The 19,725-nt window shown below is 43.5% G+C and overlaps 2 protein-coding genes across 12 annotated transcripts in view; one reads left to right on the plus strand and one right to left on the minus strand.

The window, feature by feature from the left end:
* On the minus strand, nt 1-8,163 carry GATAD1 (GATA zinc finger domain containing 1; the record flags this gene model as incomplete). Of its 5 annotated transcripts, XM_083405638.1 has the most annotated exons (6): nt 1-479; nt 1,330-1,513; nt 2,843-2,902; nt 3,467-3,592; nt 6,733-6,810; nt 7,779-8,031. In XM_083405638.1, 6 exons carry the CDS (start codon nt 7,869-7,871, stop codon nt 289-291), a joined length of 732 nt encoding a protein of 243 aa, XP_083261764.1. In that variant the 3' UTR covers nt 1-288. The 5 variants fall into 5 exon arrangements, with proteins under 5 accessions (XP_083261764.1, XP_083261766.1, XP_083261762.1 ...); XM_083405640.1 differs by lacking the exon at nt 6,733-6,810 and having other exon boundaries at nt 7,779-8,163; XM_083405636.1 differs by lacking the exon at nt 7,779-8,031 and having other exon boundaries at nt 6,733-6,996.
* The window catches only part of LOC310660684 (protein lifeguard 1-like), a 22,203-nt gene continuing 8,420 nt past the window's right edge, over nt 5,943-19,725 (plus strand). For 2 of the 7 annotated variants that reach the window (XM_083405634.1, XM_083405629.1), the window contains exons 1-6: nt 7,424-7,559; nt 8,743-8,820; nt 10,460-10,779; nt 12,489-12,567; nt 14,339-14,392; nt 14,693-14,783. In XM_083405634.1, coding sequence (XP_083261760.1) covers nt 10,497-10,779; nt 12,489-12,567; nt 14,339-14,392; nt 14,693-14,783 — 507 coding nt within the window. In that variant the 5' untranslated portion in view covers nt 7,424-7,559; nt 8,743-8,820; nt 10,460-10,496. Of the gene's footprint in view, nt 5,964-7,423; nt 7,560-8,197; nt 8,263-8,740; nt 8,821-10,459; nt 10,780-12,488; nt 12,568-14,338; nt 14,393-14,692; nt 14,784-19,725 lie in introns of those variants that run through there. The other 5 variants (XM_083405631.1, XM_083405633.1, XM_083405630.1 and 2 more) reach the window with 5 other exon arrangements.

A 19,725-nucleotide genomic window follows, 5' to 3' on the forward strand; every position in this document is an offset into this window, starting at 1 on the left:
TTTTTTGTGAAGAAAGGTAGTCAATAACTTTATTTTTGTATAAAGCAATACTAACAAATACAAAATGTACAGCTTCTCACTAGACTCAACAAGCATGTGAGAAGTTACTTTTGACAGAAGAGAAGTAAAACAAGTTTCAAATAACGTGAAGAAATTTTGATTCTGAAAAAGGCACCCAAATTTAAATAATAAATAAAAGTCACTCATAGGCCTAGCTGGATATACTAAAACATAAACATTTGTGAAAATTAATATACATAAAAAGGAGTCTCTCAAGAGCAAGACACACTACAAGCTGCTGGCAACAGTTTCCTTGATAGAAATTGCTGGGGTAGGTCCAACGTGAGTCCAGATATAACCTTTTTCTGGTCTAGTAGGAATGGTAGGGAAAGGAGATGACTGAGATTTGAAATATTCCGAAGGCGCATGACAAACAAACTCTAAGTACTCAATTTTTCTTGGAAGATCTTCTTCTGGCCCTTAAATAAAAAAAAAAATGAAAAAGTTAGTTGGTTATTCCCCCACTTGGAGCTTTATGGTACATCTAGTTGGCCATTGTCACATTTCTCCTTAAGTATCACTAGCAAGACAGGTACTTTCCCCAGCATGGATATAGCTCTATGCAGGAAATAAAGCTATGCAAGCTGGGCCTGCAGTGTTCTCCAAAAGACATTAGATGGGAGAATCTAATATGAAGTCCTCCATCCTCCAACGTAAGGGCAAAACACAGAATTGTATAAAATGCAGCAACACAAGGATACCTGGTATCTCACTCCTCCTAGGAAATGATTTCAGCTGGTTTCAGATCAATACCAAAACTACTAACAAACAGCAGAGGAAAGGAAGGACTTGCACAGCTTGAGGCTGTGCAACCATACTATTGATGATGATGGAAGAGGGGCATGCATTCAGCATGCTGCATCTCTGTAGCAAGCATGTTGCTCTCTAGCCCTGTTTCTTTGGGCCTAAGAAGAGAAGGTTCACATGTGTAGAGCACCTTGTGTGTCTATATCAACTTCTGACCGCCAAAAGTAGCTAGGAAACAGTTTTATCTAGTGGTACTACTGATTTAACCGAGAAAGACACTCCAACATCAGCACACTTCCCAGGAGAACATGTTGCTGTCAAATATACAACTCTGAACTTCATTTCCAACACAAATATACATCTCTGCCAGAACTGCAATTCATGAGCAGGTCTGCAATGCTGCTTAACTAGCTTGTACTACAGGATAAAAAGAAATCTAGGACTCTGGAGTTATATCACATGTAGCACTTTCTGCTTTGTCAGGACAGGTAGAATTTTAACATTTTGGGCCTTGGAACTTACCTATTATGTAAGTTGCAGGGTCAAAACAGTCTTTGGGGCTAGCTGCAGTAGGAATGAGCCATGTTAAAGCTGCACTTTTTTCGCAGTATTGGTCTTGAATAAACCCTCTAATCTGAGCATAGTATGTTTTACCATCCTGCTCATCAATCACTGAAACAACATCTCCAATCTGATAGTAAACTCCCTAGAAAAGATATAGATCATTAGAATTAATTTTTTAAAAAGCTAAACTGATCATAGTTTCTGCTTCGGTGTCACAGAGGGAGCTGGCCAGTAGTCACACCAGAGATAACTCGTTATTAACCAAGTCTGTGAAGATACTGTTCTTGTTGAGTGTCAGGCCTAACAAGTACAACAGCACATCCCCAGCAGGTCTTACCCCATTAAATCAATTGCCAAGACTGGAAGTCCCTGCCTCCCCACAACCATCTAAGTCCCCTCCTCTCCAGGGCTTTTCCCAAGCAATTGGAGTCTACACCTCTGTGAAGTCTGTCACCGCTCTGCCCGTTTCAGCCCTCTTCTAGTTCTGGGAGATGGGGAGCTTGTTGCAGCAGGATGGGGGCACACCCTTGACCCTTCACCAGCCTGCCGCATCTCTACTGGCCTCCATCCTCCCACTTGCCAGCTTTAGCTTCAGCCTCCGACTCGGATTCTGAACTTCTCTCTGCCACAGGTTCGCCCAGCTCACAAAGCCCTGTTACCTCCTCAGCTTCCAACCCCTCCTCTTCCCAGTCTTCTCCCTCATCGTTGTCCCACCACCGCTCCCCAGGCTCTTATCCTTCTTCCCTTGTTGGTCCCCATCTGGTCTATGTACATTATCCGTTTCCCCCACGTTGCGGTTGCAGAAAGCCATATTTGCATTTTCCCTTCAGTGAGGCCACAGTACTAAGTTTAAGGGCAATTTCAGTGTTCCCTGACAACAAACAGGATTGAAACAACGTGCCTGCATCATTTTTCTCCTTCCCCTAAAATATGGCTGTTCAGAGTTTTAGTCTGCACTTCTACACCAATAATGCTGATTTAATGTGGTTTGAAAGCACATAAATATGTTAAAATAAATAAAAACAGTATTATCATATCTTTTTAGAGACAGATAAGGATATTGATAAAATGGCTGTCAAGCTGCTCCAAATAAGTAAGTTTCAATACAGTAACATAAATAAATATATAATAGTTTCAAGCTATGTCATAGCAAACGATCTGATAGTAACTAATGGAGTTTTTCAGTTTGAAAATATCAACTATGTTGCTCTTGAAGAGTATGAACTACATCAGAAAGTCTCAGTTCAGTCATGAACATGCTAGCATCCTTAGCAAGTTATGCGTTTAGGAAACTTCAGTAAAAATGTACAGGAAAAATGCAAATTACAGTGCAGATTTATAGTGCTACTTCAAAAACACTAAATACGTTTATGTTTGAGTCACAGTCCAATATATTTTCTTACCAAGTACTCATTTAAAGATTTATTAACTTTTGAAACACTTCTATGTTCATAAACTTCTAATAACATACCTTATGGAAGATAGATTCTGCTGTAATAATGGTAGCTACAGACTCTGGAGCTTTGATGGGCTGAAAAAGGAAGGTTATAATGATTAAACTGCACAAACAACGTAACAGTGTCAAAATTAAAATATAATGCATTTTTTGTAAATGAGATTTGGATGAAAAATTGATAATCTTTGGACCACTATATATGAAAACATCAAGAAATTAATAGCTTCAGTATCAGTAAGCTTTGACAAAATACATCTATATTTGTTACATGTTTTAGCCAAGAAGGATTTCACATTCAGAAATGCATTGAATATTGATATTATACACAAATGAAAAAGTCTTTTAAGGCATCGCTCAAGAGTAATTTTGCACATTATGCTCAACAAGTATGAGCTGAAACATACTAAATACATCTATTTCAATGCAATAATGTGCATAATCTTATGTGATGAATACTCATGGTTCTTCAGGAAAACAAGACTAATGTAGCAAAGTTGTATATAATTTGATAAGCATGTAGGAAAATATTTATATTTGGTGCAGCCTTTTGTAAACCTTACTATTTTTTAGTACAGCACCTGCCACACTGCTTTAATTTAGAAAGTGCTCAACTGTAGCTGGAGTCCATAATCACCTTACATTTTTTAACTTAAAAATATGCCTTCTCCCTTTTCCTTTAGTGGAAACTTTCTTTTCAGCAGCTGGAGCAGACTTGTATTTTGTGTTTCTTAATCGAGCAGATCTTCTGTGAATTTCTTGCTTACTCTAGTGTACAAAAGTAAGAAACAGTGGGAATTCATTAGTATATACATGATCAAATATACAACAAGACATATTTATTTATATATAGTTATTCATAGGGTGGGGGGACACAGTAGGACCCACTTTCCCCAGGCCAGAAAGAGATGAAACACCTATTCTAAACACATTTACTAAAAAAAGTACATGCAGCTAATTTCAACAGAAAGATTTTTATTTGTTTCAAGTGCTTAAACACTGTTGTTCAAAAAAAATTCTGCAGGGCAATAATAATAATAATAATAATAATAATAATTTATTTGTACCCCACCCTCCCCAACCGGAGCTGGGCTCAGGGCGGCTAACATCATAAAACTAACACAGTATACAATGAGAGAATGGTTATCAATCTAGAGAGTTTCAGCAACTCAGAAATAATTTCCAATCATAGAAGAATTTACAGCACAGTCCTATGCATGTTTACTCAAAATTCCCACTATATTTCAATGGGACTTATTCCCAGATAAGTGAGCCCAGGATCTCAGTCTAAGGCTGCAAACCAATATAGAATTATCTGAGAGTAGGTTAGTGTCATGCCACCCCCTGCCTAAGCTATGTGGTGTTCTGGCACTCCCCTCAGCTCGCCTGTACCACCGCACCATTCTTTGTAAGAAAACTGGGTTTCTGATAGGTATTTCTGAATTTTCCTTCTTGTTTCCACACCAGACACAATATTATGAATAGTTCTCATCTCTAACACAACCAGTCAAGAGGCATGTGGTGCAATACGGCACTTATTAAAAAACAAATAAGGGTTTGATGATCACAGGGTTCAGAAGCATATGGTATCGGTTTGGTATCATTTGTTACTATTCTCTCATATAAAAACGTAGCTAGTTAACAATATTGATTCTGCTCTAGTAAACCAACCCTGCTACCATCAAAACTCTCCATTTCCAACTCTCACTCCCAACTCACTTCTCAGCTGCCTCCCAACAGCATTCAAACTCTTATCTAATCACCATTCACTTCCAACAACCCAAACACATTTCCAATCCCAACATATACCTTAGCTCATGTATTATACTCACCTACGCAGTTACCTTAATATAAATCACACATACACATACTCTCTCTCTCAAGGTAGCATGTGCACTAGTTGCACCACCCACTTTTGCCTGCACCCGCCACTGGCATGTAACCCCTCGGAAGGCTGCCCAAGAAGGGAATCCCCACCCCTGAGTTAGAGGCACAACTCAGATCAGGTTAAGTTTGAATGTGCACCGTAAGGCTGAAAGTTGAGCTTTTATCCTTGCAATGCCTATTAACTTGAAGAGCTGGGCGGCGCCGGGGAGTAGGGAAAAAGAGATCTGAAGCATAACGAAAAGAGCGCGACGTGACCCACAGAGGTCCGATGTCACACAGCTGACCTAGACCTAGAATTGTAGCGCTGGGAGGGGCCACGGGGGTCATCTAGTCCAACCCCCTGCTTCAGTGGGGATGCTCTTTAGATCGAGCTCTCCCTCCTTTTGTTCAATGGCCTCTTCTGGGGAGGGTGGCTTGGCCGCGCCAGCGCAGGACGGCTGACCGAGGAGGCCCACTTGCTCCGCCGGCGGGCCCTGCTCCCCAAGAGCGCTCAAGGGACCGGCCGCAGCCCGAAAGCGGCCTCACCTGCTTCCCGCCGCCGCTCCCGCCGCCGCCGTTGCTGTGCTGCGCAGCCGCCGAGGTGGTGGCGTAGGCGGCTCCCGCGGACCCGGGAGGCCCCGGGCGGCCCGTGCAGTTGTTGCAAAGGATCTCGCCCTGGCCGCCTTTCTTCCACATGGACGAGGAGGTGGTGCGGCACACGCTGCACGTCGGCTTCAGGCCCAGCGGCATCTTGGCGCCGGGGGACCGCTCGCTCGCTCGGCCTCCGGCTGCGAGCCCGCTCGCCACGACGGATGTTGTGCGTGGAAGCGGAGCGGCTGAGGAAGCGGCGGGGGGGAGAGCAGAGCGGCCGGGAAGGGAAGCGCCGCAAAAGAGGGGCCTCTGCCCTCTGCTGGCTGCCCACTAGGCTGCATGGCCTGAGGGGGAGAGACAAACGAGGAAAGCCGGGCTTCCCGCCCTCAGGCCGAATGGCGACCCAGGGCGAGGTGGCCGGGTTTGCGGGGAACACATGGTGGTTTTCCTCAGGAGCCCCAGTGCCTTGAGTCGCCCTTGAGGTCTGCTGTAGTCAACTGAGCAGACACTAGACTAGCCCTTTCTCTTTCTCGGGCCCAAGGATAACCGGCTAACCTCGTCTAGCCTAGGGAAGTTATAAAGTAGGGGGCAAATAATATAGTATGCATACAGTTGGAGCAGTATATTAAAAATGCTCAACAACGGGAGAGGGATGTGATAAAGGCCGGCCTCGAAAAGCAGCAGGGGAAATTATACTAAATTGATGAGCCATCTGAATACTGGACTTGTTTACTCAGAAATGCAGCCCCCCCCCCCCAGTCAGTTTATTGAGTGGCTGGTCGGTAGGATGGAAGACAAAATGCTGCATAGAAGGCTATACCTGTATTTCTAAAAATTTCTTAGGGAAACTTGTACCTATCACAAGAAAGCAGCTGAAGAAAGTTAAGGACAAGATTTGCTGGTGGGTGGGTGTATAAAACATGGGGATTTATGTTTGTAGACTCCATTCCTCTTCCGTAATAAACAGAGCAGTTTACAATATAAAATACATGTTACACAGAACTAAAAGCAACATTACTAATCACTGAAACCAACAGCTACAAGTTATTTGCCTTCTAATAGCGTTCACTCTGAATTAGAGGTCTCCTGGACCTCCTACCATACCATCACAAGGACCCAAAGACTGCAGTGAAAATGTATAAAGCAACCTACAAAACTGAAATAAGGAAGACGCTGTCACAACCAATAATACCCCTCCCTCTGGCACCTATGGTATCTGCTTTAAGGACAGAACTGAAAACTCGTACTGTTGTATAGCTCAGCAATGACCTTCAGAATCCAAGGTTGTCAATATTTTTCATAAACTCCAAATTCACCCACAAAAAGAGTATGAAGGGAAGTAATAAAGTACATAAAATGAAACAAAAAAAATAGTTACTTAAAATGAAGTAAGTCATCTTGAATGTGTATCAATAACATGCCTACTAAAAGGTAGCTAGGTGTTCCCTTACCACCTCTTTTCCTATCTTGGGCTGCAGCTCCCTCCTTGCATTGTTTATTCTGTTATCATCAGGTTGGGCACTGCTTTCCTTTTGGGTGAAGACAGAGACAAAGTAGGTGTTGGGCAGTTCTTCCTCTCTGTCACCTAATAGCATTTCTCTATCTTCATCATGAAGAGGACCTAGTACGTGCTTCTTCTGCCTCTTGCTTTGAGCATAGCTGAATAAACCATTTTTAAAAATTGTTTTTAACCTCTCTTGCAAGCCTGAGCTCATTCTGAGCTTTAGCCTGCCTGCCTTTCCTCCTGCAGCTGTTGGCTACTCCTGTATACTCTTCCTTCAGATTTCCCCTTTTCCCTTTTTCTTATAGACCTTAAATCTCAGCTCATCTGTAAATTCCTTATGCAGCCACACGGGTTTCTTTAGTTGCCTCCCACTTTTATTTCTTGTTGGAATTGTCTGCATTTGTGCCTTCAATATTTCACCTTTAAGAAACTCCCATCCATTTTGGATTTCCTTCTCTTTGAGTATTTCTGACCATGGGATCTCACCCAGTAGTTCCTTAAACATTTTGAAATCAGCCTTCTTAAAGTCCTGAGTGCAAGTCTGACTACACCCTGCTTTCCATTGCCTCTGTATAATGAAACCTGTGATTACTTCCTCCCAAGGTTCCCAGTACTTCTACTTCAGCAATCAGTTCATCCCTGGTGGTAAGGACCTGGTCCAAGATAGATGATATGCTTGTTACTTCTTCCACCTTCTGGGACATCAAATTATCAGTGAGGCAATGGAGGAACTTGTTGGACCTTATATTTTTGGCAGAGTTTGAGTTCCAACAGGTATCAGGAAAGTTGAAGTGTCCCATGACTACTCTATCTCTCCTTTTTTGAATGTTTGGTAATCTACTCTAGGAAGGTATCATCCAAGCCTTCATTCTGGCCTGGAGGTCTATGGCAGACACACACAGTAAGGTCACTGGTGTTCTATCATTTTTACCCTTATACTCTCAATCTGCCTTCCATTCTCCAAGTTACGTATCTCTTCACAAGTGTACATACCCTTCCCTTTCCTTTTGGTCTATTCCTTTTGAATAGGTTATACCCTTCAGTTTTTATATTCCAGTCATGAGTCTCACCCCACCAGGTTTCCATAATGCCTGTTAGATCCTGTATTAAGAGCTAAAATTTGCCTTTCTTGTTTCCCATACTCTGTACATTAATGTAGACAACTGAAAAAATTAGAGACAGTTTCCCCACTCCAATGCGTATTGTAAACTGCCTTAGAGCTCATTTGGATGAGGGGGATGCTGGAAAATGTTTTGAATTTAAAAAAAAAATGAATTAACATGGGGTCACAAGGGTATGGCCATAGCAAGTGGTGAAAGGGGCCAGTCTTGTCCCCCTCTCATCTATTCTTGTGCTATACTCTTGAGCTCTCTTTTGCCAACTGTCACTTTTAGAATTCTGTTTCTTGAAACTTCTGGATGCCTTGTTGCCATAGTTTCCTTACTAAGTTATCACAGAGTATTAGTTTATATCTTTGGTAGGTAATGCTGCCTTACCTTTTAATAGTGACAGTCCATTAAAGCAGAGGTTTTCAACCTTTTTGAGTCCACAGCTTCCTTGACCAACTACTTGACCAACTTTATATGGCACCCCTGTGGGGCTCAGGAGCCCAGTTATGTTACCTCTTGCCTGCAAAGCTTTTTTCTTCCCTTTTGTTCATTATTAGAAAGTAAACTACTTAACAGTAGTGGTACCCTTACCTCTAATGACAAGTTGCCATATTTTGGATCAGTCTCTTCTCTAACTATTTGGATTTGGATTTAGATAAGTTTTAGATGACAAGGAAGGATATTCCCTGGAGAGCCATTTTAGATCAGTTTTAATGCAGGGGCTCCATAGGAAAGCCTAAAAAAACTAACTATAGAAATATAGTTCTATGGAACCATTTATGTAAATAGAGAACATATTTTTAACTCGATAAAAAGTTTTATTCTTCTTCATTACCTTAATCCCTTAGCTTCAGAAGCCCTCTGAATGAGAAGTGGTTACACAAGGCTATTGCGCAAGGGTGTTGTGATTTAAAGTGCAAAAATGGGTAAGTCTCCTAATAGTAGTGATAAGGGAAATATGTAAGAAAGTCTGGAGGAGATGGCTGACAGTCCCTCCCAGTTAGCCATGTTTCTGGGAGATCTTCATAGATGTCATAGCCAGTCGTGGGGGTCACAAGAGCATGAGCCCAAGATCTTGTGAGATCTGGATTTCCAGTCCTTACGAGATTTGACAGTGAGGTTTGTGGGACTGGGATGCCTATAGATGGCTTCTCCCAAATCAGTTTGGCTTCATTCTGTGCAGGCAGGTGATGAAGCCTACCCTCCTTCGTTTCAGGATTATCTCAGTTTATTGTTGGTCATGCTATGGGAAACCAGGAATTATTTTTTTCATGCTGTCCAGATTGACTTGGGGATTTTTTTTTTTCATCTTCCTTGGAGTATCTCCTTTAGAACAAGATATAAGCAGTGCATAGTTTCTGTAGTCTTAATTTTTGTCACAACTTATTTTATATATATATATATATATATATATATATATATATATATATATAGTGTGTAGAAGACTGTGACCCATTGAGAGAAAGGGAGGCTCTTTTAATAACTTACTATACACCCTTGGGCTGTGGAAACAGCTTTGATAGCTGGCTATCTTCCCACTACTATCCCAATACCTGTCTGCAAGGTATTGTGGTGAAAGGAGTAGGAGTCTTATATATACAGTGGTACCTCAGGTTACAGATGCTTCAGGTTACAGACTCCGCTAACCCAGAAATAGTACCTCAGGTTAAGAACTTTGCTTCAGGATGAGAACAGAGATTGTGCGGTAGCAGCATGGCGGCAGCGGGAGGCCCCATTAGCTAAAGTGGTACCTCAGGTTAAGAACAGTTTCAGGTTAAGAACGGACCTCCAGAACAAATTAAGTTCTTAACCCGAGGTACCACTGTCATGTTATGGGCAGATGTCAGAGGATGCTGCCCTGGAATATACCAGGCATATATCAGGAACTGAGGATAGACTCTAGGTGATGAGCCCTATGGACCTAAATGCACACAGGGCTTGCAGACACTTTCAGGCAGCAGGGAGTGGTGTTTGTGGTTGAGCTTTTTGATAGGCAAGCACATTCAAATGGTTAGGTAAGAAATAAATATCAGGAACCTGGCCCTTTGTTCTTGCCTGATCAACAAGGAAGTACTTCTAGCCACTGTTCTCTAAGTTCATAGTTGGTTTATTCAACAAAGTCCTCTAGGTGGTCCACAAAACAATATGAGTGCGCTAAAAATGAAGGATATGATACGTTTTGTTCAACAGTATTTTCCTTTTATGGTGGTCCTCTCAGTGGGGCTGGTATTTTAACAATAATATAAAGGAAAGTTGTCACCCCCTACGTCACCACTTTGTTCTAAAGCAGGTGAGGAATTTGTGACCCTCCGGACATTGTTGGACTCCAACACCCAGCCAAAATGGCCAATGGGAGTCAAACATCTGGAATGCCACTATTTCCCGGTGCTTTTCTACAGCTTTCTTCTATTTTTAAGACTATCATCATCAACACATTTATTAGAGAACAAGCCCCATTTAATTCAAAGTAAATGAGCTTGGCATTGTGCTTCACCTGCAAAAACCACTGACTAGAAGGTTTCTTGGTATTAATCTGAAGGTGTAACTCGAATATATTTATCCAAGATGGAGAATAATCTACCAGTAAGCTTTTTGTGGAGACATGTTATGCCTCAAATACCAACATTCTGGTGAAGATTCTCCACAAGTTACAAACTCAATAATACTTCTTGCAGAGACAGAACCTCCACCTTCTGGTAATCAGGAAAGTACTGTTGAAGAACCTTCCCCTGTTCTCGAGGAGCATCCAACAAAAGTAAGAAGATCAAAATCATCTCGGTCACAACACAGGCGTCCGAGAGGTGCACGGTCATCACATAAAAGACGGCGACCCATGACAGCCGTTGAGGAAGAAGGTCCATTTTCTGACAAAGCTGTCTGCACAGGTAAGTGACAACAGTTTCTGTCCAAGGACTTACGATGAGAGAGTACAGGAAGGAGTGCAAAGTAATTGCTTGCATTGTTGGTCAGGCATAGAATATATTTCATTCTAATAATAGATCCCTTTTGCTTTTCCCCCCTTTAGATTAGAATTGGCATTCTAAGGTAATAGATATTTCAATAATAGATTCTGGTAAACTTAACTGAACAATTAAAAAACAATAAGGATGCTAAACTGCAGTGATGTGTTAGAAATGGAAAGGATTAGGCCCTTTAACAGGAGATTCTTAAACAGATAACAGACCTGTGTAGGTTTTTATTGTACTGGAAAAAATACTTTGAATTTTACTATTTCAATGTAATTTGCATAATGGGAATTTTAGTTGAAAATTTAACTTGAAGTGGTCAAGACCAGTGGCTGGTACAATATAGTTGATGCTGATGAACCGATTCTTTTGGAATAGATTTTTTTCGAGGTAAGAACAGTCGTGTTAGCCCTTATCTGCACTGGATTAGGATAAGGTAGAAGTCTGCATCATTTTGCTTTAGTTTAGATTCCTGCATTGCATGGGGTTGGACTAAATGACCCACAGGGTTCCTGCCAACTCTACAATTCTATGATAAGCCTCCCCAGACAGGGTGCTATAGGAACAGTTGATCGAGCTACTGCCTCTAAAGCTAGTTCATTTCCCAGAAAGGGGCCTTATTTGCAGCCTCCAAAAGTAGGCAATCACTGCCCCCTCCCACCCTTTTCCATTCTAGCTGGCACAAGTGGCAATACTTTGGATGCAGCTATTGATCTGCTGTTCCTGGCTGGGATTTTTGATTGCTCTCTTTAATACAATGTATGTGTATGGGACAACTGCATATTCCTGCATTGCAAGGGGTTGGGTTAGATTATCCTCAGGATCCCTGCCAACTCTACAGTTCAATGATTCTATGATATTGGCAATATACAGTAAATAATGTCTTCTCCATTTGGATGAGGTGAGGGTGAAAGGTGGTGGCACAGCAGGAAACATTTGATCCACACTGTTCAAGAGTACTACCACATATATGTGAAAGTGTCTTAGAACCATGGAAAATCACAGATGCACTCTATTTATTCCAATAGGTAGGAAGGGCTTGAGTCCATGTTCAGCACAGAGGTAGATAATCCTGGGTTTCATTGCTACATTTAGTTGTAATTGTTGCCCATTCATAAATGATTAATACTGCATGTATAATTCCAGATGCATACAGACTCCTTAACTTAGTAAAATACACAGAACGTGTAGCTTTGGTCTCCTTGGAGTAGTGTTTTTAATATCTGGGATTTAAAAAAACAACACCTAAATAAATACTTATTTTGGAGTTTTGAAAATCTTTCAGATACTTATTGAGAAGTAATGGAAAAGCATGCAAATGTTAATAAAATATTTAAAAACAGCCAGACAAGCCATTAAAATAGCTCCATTGTCTTCTGGGTTCCTTCCTTATCAAAACCAGATTAGGTTAATCCATGGGCGTAGCCTGGGGGGGCAGGGGGGCAGCTGCTCCCCCCCCCCGATCAATTAAAACAATAATCAAGTAAAACAATATAAATACAGTATTTAACGAACTGACCAATCACGTCGGTTCTGCCCCCCCAACAAAGTCTAACAAAAATCCTGGCTACACCCATGGATTAATCCATTCTTCTCCCCACCCCATATAACCTGTACCATTTCCCTAGTTTTCTACAGGAAATTATATCTTATGTCTACACTTCAGCTGGGCTTGACCCTTGGTATAATTTGCACATTCGTCTACTGGTAAGTATAGCTAAGTAATCACAGTTTTGATTGATTTCAGATGCAACATGGTGAGCTGCATGTTTGTTCTATTGTGGCAAAACTTGGTATCTTAACCACTGCTTCTATTGGGGGGGGGAGGTATTCCATACCTTTTATGATGCCCCCAGCTATTATGTTAAGAGGCTACATGGCAGCCATGGTTTTACCATCTACTTCTGTTCAGTCCCATCTCACCTCACCCAGCTGCCTGGATCTGTTTGTCAGATCTTTCTGTGACTACAAGCCTGGCTGAGAAGGGCAGCCTGCTCTCCGGTTCTGTATTCCTTTGTTTGGCTGGCTGTCCAGATCCAGCCATGTTTAGTTCTTGAATTACAGGGGAGCTAGAGGAGTTTGGCTAAAGGGCTGAACTTATGGATTTCATAAAGCCCACCCCCCCACCCCCGTTCTCCTGCACTGTGGTTAACCAATAAAGTGTTGTGACATATTTTTATTAACAGGGACATTTACAGGAGTTACTGCTTTCTGTGAAGAAAGCAGTGTATCAGTCTTCTAATAAAATATATTGTTATGAATTGTGGGTGCCAAAATTCCTAATAGGTGTTAGAATATAATCAGTGCACAGAGTGTTAAAGTTGCCAGACACAGGATTAATAAAATCTTAAAATATAGGCCAAATCACCTTCCTAAATTCAGGAAATTGCCTGGGAGATGAGCAATTAACCAAAATCAAAGGGAAGGTAATGAGCCATTAGGAATGTCATTAGGAAGGCAAAGGCTGTGCCAGATGGTAAGGCCCTCCCTCTGCTCAGACCTCATTTTGGAAGGCAATAGAGAGTAGAGTTTAGGATTGGAATGGCTGGAATTTGACCTAGGAGAGAAAAATTGCAGTCTGTTCAACACAGCAAGCTGCTGAGAGTTAGAGCCATGGCTGGGGCCTGTTTAAATACAAGGCTGCTGCAGTTATGGGAAAAGCAAGAACCTTTGGGAGTGCTAATGCTGGGAACCCCTCCATCATTGGCTCAGGTTGCATATGTGTGTGAATAAATCCTATATCATAAAGACACTACAGTCTCCATTGTGCCTCATTTCCAAAAGGAAACATGGACCCTGGGTAAAGTGTGCTAGGAACCCCTGGAATCTCTCACTGCTGTGGAGATGGGGGTGGCACGTAACAATATATTAGTGCTGAGTGTCTCTAGCCATAGCATCTCACAAAAAGAAATGTGTATCATTCAGCCTCACCCTGAGGTCCAGTGAAGCAGCTGGTGGAAGCTTCCAAGGCTATATATTCGCAGGCATTCCTCTCACCTCTGCCGCCTCTGTCAGAGAAGCACTTCCTGCTTTGTCTCAAGCAGTCAAACGGGACGTGCCACCCCTGAACCCACGTCAGGAGAGCTGTGTATTGAAAGCCCCCAACCTTTCATAGAAATTGAAAGGAAAACCATTTAGACCAGGCATAGGCAAACTCGGCCCTCCAGATGTTTTGGGACTACAACTCCCATCATCCCTGACCACTGGTCCTGTTAGCTAGGGACGATGGGAGTTGTAGTCCAAAAACATCTGGAGGGCCGAGTTTGCCTATGCCTGGTTTAGGCTATAATATCATTGAATAAGGTTTCTTCTGATATATGTCTTATATCAAATATATTATGTTTTAGCTTTGTTTTAAATGCTGTTATGAAATATCGTGAGTGTGGAAATTGTGTGTTAGAATAAATAATAAATAAACTACCAGTTTTCTGCATTGGGATACTTTCTGTAACTGCTTTTTGCTTGTTTTTTTGGCCAGGAAATACCTTAAAATATGGGTACGAAGACGCCCATGGTTTTGCTATACCATGTTGTAAGTATAGTGCATGTAGCTGCCAATAAAATCAAATCTAATCTCTTAATAATTACAATAGAGTATTATTATTTTTTACAAACATGTTTTATAAAATCATTGTATGTAAACAAGGCAAAATGTTATTTGTAGTATCAGTTATGTATACAAACAGATTGAACATCTATATACATCAACATGGTTTCAAGAAAATATGCAGTTTTAAGTTAATTTCTCTTGTAACTTAATTTAAGCTCTTCAGTAGCAATTAGAGCATTTTACCATGCAAAACTGTAACATTTGCTTTTGTTTTGTTTTTAGACCATTAATCATGTTGCTGGCTATTACAATAGCCTGCTGTGATCAAGCCCGCAGGCGATTTCCACTGGACGTCATTATGTTGTTAATATTTGTAAGCATTTTTTGAAGGCAGTGTTCTTAAACCTTGGATTCCCATAAGTTATTAGACTACAGCTCCCATCATCCCCAGCCAGTTTAGTAAATGGCCAGGGATTATGGCAGTCGTAGTCTAACAACATTTTGCTGTTTGAATTTGGTAAAAGGGAAAATGATAGATACGGTAAATAAAAAAAAAAAGGAGAAATCCCTGGATGGCAAGATCCAGGTTTGGGGCAAGTACTCTTTGGTAAGAGCCTCAGCAGAGATTTTAAATCACACAATATAAATCAAAGTATAGTGTGGGAATATAGGCTGTTAGACCTTTAAAATATCCCCTTCCAAAGTTCAATACTTCCCTTAGCACAGAAAGCAACCACACATTTGGTAAGTTAAAAATGGTTTACTTACAAATTTTCCAAAAGTCGGAATCGTGCTTTTTCATGCACCATTCAGAAAAGACAGGTAGTTCTAAATTCTAAACAGGTAGTTCTAGATTCTAAAGTGGTAAATATTTCTAAATTATTTGTATAGAAACACAAACATTACTTGCTTAAGTCTTGGAGCATTCAGCTTTGACATCCTTACCGGTAGGGTTCACATGGTCGAATGGGAAGAACAAAGGTTTGATAGCTATTCCTCCCAAGGTGATGGAGAAGGACCTAGCTAAGCCTGGCAGGACAACTTACCGTATTTTTCGCTCTATAAGAGGCACCAGACCACAAGATGCACCTAGCTTTTGGAGGAGGAAAAGAAGAAAAAAAATATTCTGAATCTCAGAAGCCAGAACAGCAAGAGGGATCTTTGCGCAGTGAAAGCAGCAATCCCTCTTGCTGTTCTGGCTTCTGGGATAGCTGCGCAGCCTGCATTCGCTCCATAAGACGCACACACATTTCCCCTTACTTTTTAGGAGGGAAAAGGTGAGTCTTATAGAGCAAAAAATACGGTACTCTATGGTCTCAACTGCCTCATGAATTAATTAAAGTTAAGCCTGTTGGTTCTTTGGGACGCGGGTGGTGCTGTGGGTTAAAGCCTCAGCGCCTAGGGCTTGCCGATCGAAAGGTCGGCGGTTCGAATCCCCGCGGCGGGGTGCGCTCCCGCTGTTCGGTCCCAGCGCCTGCCAACCTAGCAGTTCGAAAGCACCCCTGGGTGCAAGTAGATAAATAGGGACCGCTTACTAGCGGGAAGGTAAACGGCGTTTCCGTGTGCGGCTCTGGCTCACCAGAGCAGCGATGTCACGCTGGCCACGTGACCCGGAAGTGTCTCCGGACAGCGCTGGCCCCCGGCCTCTTGAGTGAGATGGGCGCACAACCCTAGAGTCTGTCAAGACTGGCCCGTACGGGCAGGGGTACCTTTACCTTTACCTTTTACCTGTTGGTTACATGAAAGTTCCCCACAACTAGGGACTCAAGGTCAAAGAACCCTGGTTTATTGTACAAATTATAACATTGTTGCCCCAGACAGGCGCGCTCTCTCTCTCTCTCTCTCTCTCTCTCACTCTCAACCTGTTACATGTTGTGCAATCTAGAATTTGGCTTACCAAGAAGAAGGTAGGAAGTATGGTGTAAGAGAGGAAGCACAAGTTTATTATGCACACTTTATTTGCAGCTTTGTCCATTTGTTGTGAGCACTCCAGCCTTCTAGGACAAAGTTCACCAAAATGGCACCCATGGGTGCTCGGGTGCCCACACATACCTCCTATGGCACCCATGAAAATTCTCTGCAAATGTTCCCTAAAAAATCCACAAAGCATGAGGGAGCTTCTCTTCGTAGATGTGGTGGTGACTGATGTGTCTTTCCCCCATTGATAGGAGAGGACTTCTGAGTGAGGCTTATCTGTACCGTTTTTGTTGGTATATCTGTTTTTCTACTCTTTCAGATATAATGGCCACCTTTTGCTATGCTATGCACTGCACCACAGCCATTTTGTGACTGGCACCCCTGCATCATTTTCTCAAATTTCTAAACATGCCCATTGGCTCAAAAAGTTGGGAAAGCTCTGGGCTAGAGTCATATTGCAGCCCAGCTGTTCCGTTGCATTGGGCTGTAAAACTGTGATTCTCTGTTGGGAATTAGGATGCATCCAAGTCAATTGTGTCCCTTCTAGTGCTCAAAGGCAGGAGACATTGTTACTCCAAAGGAAGATGTCCAGCCCCTCTCCCTTGAAGTATCAGTTTTGTTTTCTGCCTTCACTCAAAGCAGCCCATCCCAGCATTTCCTGTATCCTTGGCTACTGCTTCTAATGCAGGGGGGTTCAACTTCTCAGACCAAGTGGGCCGCAAGAGTACTTTGACACAGAACCCATGGGCCACACACTGAATTAAATGTCCACATCGTAAATTAAAGTGCTTGCAATATAGTTAATATTATTTAATATACACAATTAATATATTTATTTGGACTACCTTGATCTGAAGTGGTTTTTGCCTTTCAACTTGTGTTATTTCCCCAGGGCCTGCCAGTTCAAAGAGCGTCTTCTATCGGTGTTCTCCCATTTGGTGTTCTTATTGTTAATTTCCTTTTTATTAAAGGAAAATAAGAAAAAGGGGGGAAGTCTGTTTGTTTTTCAGTTGTCTGCTTACCTTTCCCATCTCTTTTTCTCTGTCCCTCATTGCTTCCTTTCATAGTAAGCATAATTAGGTACCGTATTTTTCGCCCTATAGGACGCACTTTTTCCCCTCCAAAAATGAAGGGGAAATCTGGGTGCGTCCTATGGGGCGAATGCAGGCTTCGCGGACCTCTCCGCCAGCAGCGGGAGCGCTCCCGCTGCTGGCGGAGAGGTGGCTGCATGCCGAAGCCTGCGCGCGCTGAGCTCAGCGCGCCCAGGCTTCGCGGACCTCTCCACCAGCAGCGGGAGCGCTCCCGCTGCTGGCGGAGAGGTGCCTGCATGCCGAAGCCTGCGCGCGCTGAGCTCAGCGCGCCCAGGCTTCGCGGACCTCTCCGCCAGCAGCGGGAGCGCTCCCGCTGCTGGCGGAGAGGTGCCTGCATGCCGAAGCCTGCGCCCGCTGAGCTCAGCGCGCCCAGGCTTCGCGGACCTCTCCGCCAGCAGCGGGAGCGCTCCCGCTGCTGGCGGAGAGGTGCCTGCATGCGGAAGCCTGCGCGCGCTGAGCTCAGCGCGCCCAGGCTTCGCGGACCTCTCCGCCAGCAGCGGGAGCGCTCCCGCTGCTGGCGGAGAGGTGCCTGCATGCGGAAGCCTGCGCGCGCTGAGCTCAGCGCGTCCAGGCTTCGCGGACCTCTCCGCTAGCAGCGGGAGCGCTCCCGCTGCTGGCGGAGAGGTGCCTGCATGCGGAAGCCTGCGCGCGCTGAGCTCAGCGCGTCCAGGCTTCGCGGACCTCTCCGCTAGCAGCGGGAGCCAGCACTGGGCTCCCACGGCTTGCAGAGAGCTGCCTGTTTGGGGGCTGGGGTCGGGGGAAGCTCGGGCTTCCCCAACCCCGCGCCTGGGGGGGAAATAATTTTTTTCCTTTATTTCCCCCCCAAAAAACTAGGTGCGCCTTATGGGACGGTGCGTCCTATAGGGCGAAAAATACGGTAATAAGTCAAATGCCTCAAAAAAAAAGGAGACACTGCCTTTTCTTCTAAAGCAGTGTGCCTCCCTCTCTGGTCTCCTGCTCTGTGAGCATGAGAATGTACACTGCCAGAGTGAAAAACAGATGTTTTCAATTGGCTGCTTCTCATCCACTTGATGCACATGATCATGATCGTCATTTTGAGTCCAATAGTGACATTCCCAGACATGGCCTAAATGGTCCTGCTGTAGCAAAAGAGGTGCAGGCAGGAGAAGGCAGAGGTTCCAGACTCCCAGAGGCCTGATCACATCTCCACAGTGACTGCTGCAGTGCCAGCATCGGATCTGGTATGCAAAAGACCTGGTAGATGGGCAAACCAGAGCCTGCAGCGGGACGCCACAGAACACCTGTTCTTAGTTTCCACCAGGCATTAGCAGGACAGAGGTATTAGGAGGGTTTATCAGAAGAGGAAGAGGGGCTTGAACCAGCTCTAGCCCTGTAGGTATTGTTCAATTCTGCTTCTTCCTTGGGGCACATTTTTTTGGGTTTTGATGAATCACCACCCAAGACCAATGTATTGATACTGGGCACCAGTGAGCCTCTTGGCTTCCCTATCAGAAGGTTGGCGATTCAAATCCCCGTGATGGAGTGAGCTCCCGTTGCTCTGTCCCAGCTCCTGCCAACCTAGCAGTTCGAAAGCACACCAGTGCAAGTAAATAAATAGGTACCGCTGTGGCGGGAAGGTAAACGTGCTCTGGTTTCAGTCACAATATTCTGTTGTGCCAGAAGCGGTTTAGTCTTGCTGGCCACATGACCCAGAAAGCTGTCTGCGGACAAATGCTCACACCCTTGGCCTGAAAGTGAGATGAGCGCCACAACCCCATAGTTGCCTTTGACTGGACTTAACTGTCCAGGGGTCCTTTTACTTTTACTGGGCATCAACTTTCTACCTCTACTCTGCTAAGCTTGATGCAGATATACTTAAACAGAAGAAGCTTTGCTTTCTGATCTGTCAGCTTAACTTGCTGTTTCGTCAACCTGCCATTCAGAATGCATCTGCATTAAAGCCAAAGTAGTCCCACATGGCAAAGTCTGTTGTTTCCCAAGGGTGCCCTGAATTTAAGTTGTACCGCAGGGGCTCATATGAATTCTTACCCTGTGGCTAGAGGTCAAACGCAAATTTGGGTTTCCCCTTCCCAATTGAAACTAGCCAGACTTCATCGTATACAATTTGCAGATTGACAGCCTATTGTATCCATCAGGATATTGAGGATGGATAATGGAGCAATGCGTCAGATTTAGAGGAACCTATTTCAGCAATATTGTTTAATGAAGCTCATTTTTGCCCTTACCTCTCCTATTTTTCATCAGGATTTAATAGAATCATAGAATTGTAGAGTTGGAAGGGACCCTGAGGATTATCTAGTCCAGTCCCCTGCAGGATCCCATATA

The sequence above is a fragment of the Podarcis tiliguerta genome (assembly GCF_965153285.1).
Source record: "Podarcis tiliguerta genome assembly, chromosome: 12".
NCBI classification, from domain to species: Eukaryota; Metazoa; Chordata; class Lepidosauria; order Squamata; family Lacertidae; genus Podarcis; species Podarcis tiliguerta.